Genomic DNA, 8,986 nt, shown 5'->3' with positions numbered 1-8,986 from the left:
CATCTATGTCCATTTTTTGCAGTCTTGCACCTGACGTCTTCACAAAGTTTTCTAGATATGCTTACCAGTGACTGGTTTGCAGATTCAGTTCCTGTGAAGAGAAAGTTGAGTAAAGTGTAACATTTGTCCCATCATGGCTGCTGAATTTCCTGCAGAAATCAGATTGTTTTGTTAATGTTAGTCTGTCACATTTCAGAACCGATATTTGTGTAGGCAACAGGAAAACATCTAAATAGCTCCAACAAGAACAATGATAAACAGTGATAAAACTCCTTTGTCTCCAGAGACGACCATAGTCATGAATAACAACAAATGTAGCCACATGGCTTCATCCTGTGCGAACCACAATAACAAAATATTAACCATGGACCTCAGCGAACAGGAAAGCTTCGCACAGACAATAATTAATCTGCAAAATGGTGCTGTGCCAAGAAAAAGTCGTTCATCGGTTTCTTTAGTCATCTGCTTTGGACTATTCGGAGGCCTTTTTTCACACTGTTTGCCTTTAGGGGATCACATAACCCAGATATGTCACTTTTGTTGTGCAAACCGCGGTTTAGAAAGAATTACTTACATGTTTTAACAGGCGCAGCATAGAAACGACATCACCTACGTATTGTTACCAAAATAAACCGGTCAAATTTGGTGCTACCAGAGAAAGAATGATTTGTAGATTTTTTACTTAAGGTGCTCTGGGGTGTATGGCTGCATTCACCTCCTGTGAATTTGAATGAAGCACCACTCAGTTGGTTGACCTTAGTCTCTATCATTTTAACAAGAAATATGATAAGGTGCCCTGCAGAATCCTGACATGAAATTATTACACCTGCAGTTAATGGGGAATTAAACACAGGCTTTATTTCACCGATGACTTCCTGCTTTTAAGAGTATTGATTTTGACATGGCCTGTACTCTGATTTTGGATGTTGGACATCCTCAAAGAACAGCATGTTCTGCAACCATGGGCCCAGATTTTCCAACTCCAGTTAAAGGTTTCACCAATAAGACACGTGGGGTGTCTCCCATAAATTGTTTTTCCTGTGTGAGAAAGACACTGAACCCCTAACAGCCCATTCCCCTCCCCAGCTGTGCAGGTCCAAGCCCGGTAGAAATTGGGGAGGGTTGCATCAGGAAGGGCAACCGGCGTCCAGTTACCCATTATTTAGATACCACTGTCTTTTATTCAGTCCTCCTGGCCTCACATGAACATGTGCTTTGCAGTGTTTGATGACGCCTGAAAGCTTCTGAATTTGTGCTGTGTGCACGTGTAAAGTCTGTAAGTTGTTGTTTAACATAAGTATTAGCATCAAGTAACCTCTTATATGCACATCGTGAATCTATATAAACTATCTGCATTTGAGAGGAACAAAGTGATTTTCTTAAAACAAAAATCAATTATGTGTGAGATATGATCTACCACTGACTGAGTCAGTCTTCAGAATGGAGCTTGTAGCTCCCTAATCAACTTAATTAAAAGGCAAAGCTCCGGGAACAGCTTATAATTTTTAGATTGACAATACATTGTAAAATTACACAGGTCCTACCTGGATTGTGTTTCTGTTTCTGTGTGTGTGAGTGTGTGGGTGGGGGTCACCTGATCTGGCGTCTGCTCCCCTCGCACTCCCACCCAGTCAGTCTTTTGCATATCTAGGGAACCTGCGACACGGTGACATCTTCTTCCTTTACCACACCCCCTTTCTTGCTCTTTGCCACAAGTTCTTGGGTCGGTCATGACTCTGGACATTGTGTGTTGTGTTGATAAGTTTCTGTTGCCACCACTGCTTTTTCTGTTCTTTATGCTTCATATGACTGAGATTTCACTGCGCTGCATACAACAGTAATCAACAACACAACGGTGAAACTACAATGATGACTTGTAACCTACATAAGCGGCAGTGAGTTTTATAGAGCTCTTAGCTTGTTCTGGTCTGCTCGTGTTTCTCCTTTGCTATTTCACCTGATTATTATGGTCCGCATCACTCCTGTATTGCATTGGTGGTCTGGCTCCTCAGGAGGACAGCTGTCTTAGGGAAGGATCAGCTGTTACTTGGTGCGCACTGCTGTAGTTTTTCCATCGGAGTCCAGACCGCGCATCCATACCACTTTTCTGACACCAAATTCTGTCGTGACAAAAACTGTACGTTCTGTTTAAGAGGCAAAAAGCAGCTGAAAACTGATGGTTACTGTTATGAGTTAGGTCTTCTTGTCTTGGTATTTCTTGCCAGTATTTTTCATGTACATTCATTCTCTGTCCCATGTGCGCACTGTAGTATCCCTCACCACACCAGCGTGTGGCCAGTTCTTTGATTCCTTTGGACAGGCTGCCATCTGCTGGACAGCTCTTGAAGACCTGTTGAAAACTTCTTCATTGTTTCATGTGCTGTCACTGTTAAATAGTTCAATATCTCAAAAACTACAGATGCTAACGCGATGACACTTTGTGGACAGCTGCCCCATGATGAAATGCTTCACATGTTACAGTGTTGCCTCTATAGCTCTTCTGGGCGAACTGCAAATAATTTTTATTGTTTTGTTCGAGTGCTGTCGCTTCTACAATGTTCAGAGCTGCAGATTTGACGATGGCTGCAGCAGCTGGCTTTCGTCAATCACACGCATTTTCTGTAGGAAATGTCCATTCTCGTTATTATTGCACTCTCGACACGTCTCAACTCCTGCTTTTGGGTCCGCTTGTTAGAGCATTACAGTTATGGTGAGTTTAATCAGCAAAAGAGAAACACAGCAGAGCAGTTCTTCACTCACACTGGGTCAATCAGATTGACGAGGCTTTACAGGTTGTTCGGCCTTTTAACTACTCAACTCAGAGGTAGTTCACACAAAAGGACAAAGGAATGAGTTGAGGCAAATGAACCTTACAGAACACACAAACAGGTAAATTCACACTGGTCAGGAATCATTAAGCAAGTCCTTGTCACTTATCCTTCTTTGTTGAGCCAGAAACAGGATTTCTTGCTGGGAAACAGAAGAAGTGCCCACTAAGGAAACTCTGGTCTAAACACAATGCAAATACTAGATCTGCCAGAAGTGTGAAAATAGAGCAGTAAAAAGTGAACAGTGTTGCATTTTAAAATTTCTCCCACATTTTTTATTGTAAATTTTATGACCCACATGTCCGATGACACACATTGGAGTCGTTCCTCTGATGTCCAGCTGTTTCTACTGAAAAGTGTCATATTATTAATAAAAAACTCACACTCTACATTATTGTAAATGAACAGATTTATTTCTATGCCCAGAATACAGACTTACAAAATTGTACATACAGCATCTGCAAATTATTACAAAACAACAAGTTCTGCATGTCTTTGGAAGGCTGGAGGAAACTGCAGTACTCATAGAAAACCCACATAGGCACAGATAGAATATGTAAGCTTCATACAGAAAGGTCACAGCTGGATTCAGAGGTTGTTGCTAGTACATGAACCACTGGTTACAATACCAGTTTGAGGATAGCCCCCACAAAGACCCTCCCCAGCCCTATCTGACACAAGACTATCTAACTCACCCCTAGTCTTCGTGCTACTACATGTGGGGGGTACTTATGCACTGGAACCCACTGGCGCAGATAAGCAGCTGGAAATCCAGCGACTCTCTGCAGCCAGGGATGTGCTCCCGAGACAACTGCTCTACCCACGTTTGCAGCCACTCTAAATATATTCAAATGGCCAATCCCCTATTGGGAAAGAGCCATCTAAACCTATCAGGGGATTGATGGGTCCACAGCAAACATGACTACCCCAACCATATTATTGGAAACCAATGGTTCATGTCAAAAGGGAAATTTAAAACATTAAAATTCACAAAGTTCCTCTGAATCTCGATGTGTTCTAATTATTATTTGTATCAGATTTTCTCTGAGGAATCCAAATGATTTTAAGCATCAGTTTCTCAGATTTTCTATGGTTTGTAATCTCCCCAGAGGGAAAGAGAATGAGATCTTGGTTTTTGCTTTGTGATTCCATTCTTCAGCCTGTTTCAAATCCTGAGTTTGGCTATAATATGTAGCTAGTAAGTGAGCGATACTGGCTTCATTTTCAAACCTCTTTGATGCATTTAGTAGCACCATCTCTAACAACTCTGGAGTTTCACTTTCTATTTCTTTAAAAAGAGTTGTCTGGTTTCCCAAAACACCATCATTTGAGAATTTAGGGGTATAAATCTGTAATGGAAATCCTTCCTCGGCTGAATACCTCTCCGTTAACATGTTGTGAACATCTTGCCAGAATTTGCCTTTGTCCTCTGTGTGCTCATAAAGCTCATGTGTCCTCAGGAGCAGATTGGTAATGTCAGCTTTTGTTACGTTATGTGTTGTTTTAAGTTCCTGCAGACAAAACTTTGCAATTTTTGAATGGATCATTTTTACAGCTCTGTATTCTCCCTGACTCTTAGCTGTGGTGCTGTGAATTAAATTTGAAAACTTCCCGAATATCTCGTCAATTTCATATGTTCCAAAAATGGGTTTAGGATTTAGGCTGACGAATTTCCTACATAGAGAGAAAGGGAGAGATGCATCCTTGCAGTACACATTCAAAAGAGATAAAATAGCCAGGATTTGGGAATGTTTGTCCTTGAAATTGAAGCTCCTCAGGGTGTTGTGAACCACACCCTGAATATACTCTGCCTTTAAGTTGTTCTTCGTCAGCATAAATGTATAGAATGTTTCAACATTATTGTGTGTTTTCTCTTGTTCTACCAGCTTTTTCTCAAACTGTTTCTGCTCATCTTTAACGAGATGATTTCCAATGAAAATACCATGTTCAGTTGTCTCAGTCTGTTCAGGGGACTCTGACCTCATGCAGTTCAGGAGAATAACCTGTGCAGACCTAATGTTTTTCTTACATTTATGTTTAATACGCTGCTGCAAGTCAAATACTTTGTCCATATCATCAAAATCATCTACCATAAGCAAAACAGGGACCCGTGGTAATTTCTCCTGATTATCAAACATCAAAAGTTTGACCACTTGATCAGCTATTTCAGCTAAGTCAGCATTGTTGTCTCTAAGGACAGCACAACGGAATTTGTCACGGAGAGACCATAAAGTATACATAGCCAAAGTTGTCCCCCCACAACCAGGTAGGTGGCTGAGATTGAACAAAACGCAGGCCTCTGAACATGAACGCATATCTAGAATGTTATTATGGATTAAGTCTGTATGGTTTCGTTTAATAAGCTGTTCAGAGAAATAGAAATTCCACCATGAGGGTTTTCCTCCTCGGTAAAAGTTCTCCTCTATGGCAATTTGATCCACATTTCCTCCCTCACACTGGTTCACACACAGCACATCTAAAGTATTCAGGCTACGCTCTACATTCTTCTCCAGAAGCACTTTGCTTCCCCCACCACAAGGTAAAAAACGGCTGGCTCTACGGTATTTTGGCAAAAGACTAAGGATCGTGCCGTTGACTTCGGCAAAACTGAGCTCATTTATACATCGACCGGAGATGTTGATTCCACATCGAGCCTCTATCAGGTTCTTCCAAGAGGTTAGACCATTTTCATTGTCACATATAGAAAGGATTTGATTTGTGCTGCCCAGCTCCTTCTGGAATTTAGAGTAAGTCTCAACAAGTGGGTCCATCATCTCACTCACTGGTGACAAAAGTAAAAAAACAACGAGGAATCTCTTGTTTGGAAGCACATCTTTCCGACACATGAAGGAAATCATATCTCGAACGGAGGCTCCTTTGTCCATCAACCACTGGTCTATGTCTGAAGGTGCCTCATCCTCAATACCTCCATTACAGAAAACCCAGCTGGTGTTTCCAGTTAATTTCAACTGTTTGTTACCAATGTCCTCAAGTCCTTCTGTGATTTTATACTTTGTTGGTAAATGGACTGTACTCTGCTGTCTGAAATGATACTGTAAGCCATGTTTAGCTGATTCAGGATCAAAGTCTAAAACAGCTGTTGGATTGAGTTCTGTAAGAAATCTAAGTGATTCAAACTGGCTGGGGAGGGATTTGTTAGTTACTATCACATACTGCTTAAAATGGGACTTATCTAAAGAGTGAGATCCACCAGTTATCATCTGACTTAACCTTAAGCCCTGAGTGCTGCTTTTAATCACAGGGAGATGATTCTCCTCAGCTTGTTTTCGCATTTGTGATCGTAGTGCCAAACTCTCAGCAAACTTTTTGTACCCCTTATTATGCTTGTCATTAGTGGTTGGTGCAAGAAGATCCCTGCTGCTACCTCCATCCCGGACAAAGAAGTGTTTTATTTTAGTTTTGACTGTTTCTTCACCTGGTACAATCATTTTAAAAGTATGGAATAGTTTATTTTCACATGTTATAAAGTTGGGAACTATGTCCACTTCTATCACATAACTATTAGATGATGTTGTATCCCAACTAAGAACCTCAACAAATCGAGGAGGTTTGATGCACATTTGAGCAGCCTGTATGTGTTTATGCTCAAAATAATGATCAATGGCAGATTTTAGTTTGTTTGCATAAGCCTCTTTGTCCTCAACAACCACTCCCAACACTTGACCATGAATGAACTTTGGCTTGTCCCCTATTCCAAAGTGTATAGTGCCATTAGTGCAGCTATTCATGCAGGCAGCTGCAAAACGAATAACCTCTGAAATGAACTTTGTCATTCTGGTTTCATCTGTTGTATTGATGAAACCTTTATACTCATGACAGGGTTCAATAAGGTTTAAGGGGCCTGATTCTGTGACATTAAGAATATAGTTTGTAATGTATCTATATGAATTATGGTATTGTTGGAAGGGATAGGGTTGGCAGAGTCTAAGCTGGTTTGTAGAGTTTCTTCGCACATTGTTCTTCACTTGCTCATCTCTGGAAGTATGATGGTTCAGGTTCTCCTCTGGATTCTACAACAAAAGATTACAAAAAAGATAAGCATTAGTTTTAATCTGCAAAAGCCACATATTGTGATATTTACTTATTAAATATCACATGAAGAGAAAAATACCTCCAGTGCTAGTACTTTGTAGTTAAGAGGTTTTTTTTTTAAATTTATAAAGTATTTTTATTATTCTCCTGTTCTGCCTAAATAGCATTGGAGTTTATCAAGCTGCACAGAAAAACTTTGCTTTTCAACTAAACGCAGGGTTTTGTTTCCCATGTACTAAAATAAGATTTTATAAATAAGTTGTTTAAAATACTAAAGTCCAACGTACTTAAGATGGTTCTACATGCTTTGTGTCAATTTAAAAAAACACAATTAGTATTTAGTAAAAAAATGACTATATCTAAACCTTTGTTTGTTTTTGTTACCTTTGTTTTAACAAGGTAATTTAGAGTCGGGTCTCTTAGCCCCTTCTTACCTGTAGGAACAGTGTAAGTATACCACATTCTTGCACTGTAGTTATTTTCTCATTTGCACCTATCATGTAATTTTTAAAACGTACAATGGTTAAGTCTGCAGTTATATAATGCTTTTTTCTCTATTGGTACACAAAGCACTTTACACTGCTTCGCATTCCCCCAAGTTCCCCTTAGCCACAAAATACCTAGACTGTAGGTCCACTGTTTTCTTATTCTCATCTTACGTTATTCTCATTGTTACCCTAAAGTTAGTCCCCAAAGTTTCTTTAGTATTATCAAGTAACAACAAATCTGTTTTCATAGATAATGTGCAAGTACACCGTTGGTACTAATAAACTAAAAGCACTCGAACAAAACAATAAAAATTATTAGCTGTATGTCCAGCGGAGCAATAGAGGCAACCCTGTAACATGTGAAGCATTTCATCATGGGGCAGCTGTCCACAAAGATTCATCACGTTAGCTTGTGCAGTTTTTAAGATATTGAACTACTTAGAAGTGACAGCACATGAAACAATGAAGAAGTTTTCCATTGCTATTCACCAACTCTCCAGCAGATGGCAGCATGTCCAAAGGAATCAACTGTTGCCATCTTGCCCTCTCAACACTAATGAAGTTCTTAAATAAAATGACAAAAATTAAAAGCACCCAGCATAGCGCCCCCCAGTAGAGAAACGACGTGGAATTGAACACGCGTGTTCAGGGCAGTGTCCAGCACATATTTGTAAAGTTTCATTCAAGTCAGTCATTGCATTAGCTTAAAAAAAAAAGATCGAAAAAGCCGAAAAATTGTACATCAGCTGTCAGCCCACAGAGTAATACATCAACTCTCCTAACTGTACTTAACATATTACAGTTGGAACCATGTTTCTATCTGTAAGCGTGTAGGACTAGTTGCATGTCAAAACAACTAACATAAACATGCTGGTAACTGACCACACGGTGGCGCTATAGAGCCCACACTGTAACATGTGAAACACTTCATCATGGGGCAGCACTACACAAAGCTTCATCACGCTACCATGTGTAGTTTTTGAGATATTACAGTTTAAACATCACTCCCATAGACTTTCCATTTAACAAAAAATTCATATTAATATTCATAATAATTACATTACATGTAATTACATTAATTACATTGCTGACAGTACATCAGCTGTCAGCCCACAGAGTAATACATCATGTCTCCTAACTGTACTTAACATATTACAGTTGGAACCATGTTTCTAGCTGTAAGCGTGTAGGACTTATAGCATGCAGAAAAATGTACGGAAGAATCCGGAATAATAATAAAATTAAATACTGGAAACAACAACTAACTATTTACCTTCATTGGATCTTGCTCAGCCATGACTGCCTGGTTCACTCGTCACAAATATAGAAAGAAAGAAAAGGCAGTCACACCTAGGAATACGCTACTATTGGTCACGTTTTGAAAGCATATGACTGTAATGTAAGTTTTAAAGAACAATTTCAGAAAGACAGCTAGATCAAAGTTTATCATCTATCTCTTTAAATTTTTAACAACAGTTAAAAATTAAAGTTCACCATAAAAACCACAAGTATTAACTCTTACCAAATGGTTTTAGTCCTCGTCCTCGTCCTCGTCCTCTTCGTTCAAGGAAAGGTAGAGAGGATTGTTCTGGTTTAAGTAGCTTCCTGAATACGTGT

General features: G+C 39.6%; 1 protein-coding gene across 4 annotated transcripts; it reads right to left on the bottom strand.

The window, feature by feature from the left end:
* Positions 1-1,209: 1,209 nt before the first annotated feature.
* LOC137133401 (sterile alpha motif domain-containing protein 9-like) lies at positions 1,210-8,986 on the bottom strand. 4 transcript variants are annotated; one of them, XR_010915237.1, is made up of 3 exons: positions 8,643-8,886; positions 1,958-6,859; positions 1,210-1,825 (listed from the first exon to the last, which is right to left on the bottom strand). XR_010915237.1 is itself a non-coding variant. In XM_067516983.1 (3 exons), the coding sequence occupies exons 2-3, from the start codon at positions 8,664-8,666 to the stop codon at positions 3,899-3,901; spliced, it is 2,985 nt and encodes a 994-aa protein (XP_067373084.1). In that variant the 5' UTR covers positions 8,667-8,683; positions 8,893-8,986; the 3' UTR covers positions 1,210-3,898. The 4 variants fall into 4 exon arrangements, 3 of the variants coding, with proteins under 3 accessions (XP_067373084.1, XP_067373083.1, XP_067373082.1); XM_067516983.1 differs by adding an exon at positions 8,893-8,986 and having other exon boundaries at positions 1,210-6,859; positions 8,643-8,683; XM_067516982.1 differs by adding an exon at positions 8,892-8,910 and having other exon boundaries at positions 1,210-6,859; positions 8,643-8,719.

This window comes from Channa argus, chromosome 9 (assembly GCF_033026475.1).
Source record: "Channa argus isolate prfri chromosome 9, Channa argus male v1.0, whole genome shotgun sequence".
Lineage (NCBI taxonomy): Eukaryota > Metazoa > Chordata > Actinopteri > Anabantiformes > Channidae > Channa > Channa argus.
This window is presented reverse-complemented; position numbering and strand designations above follow the sequence as displayed.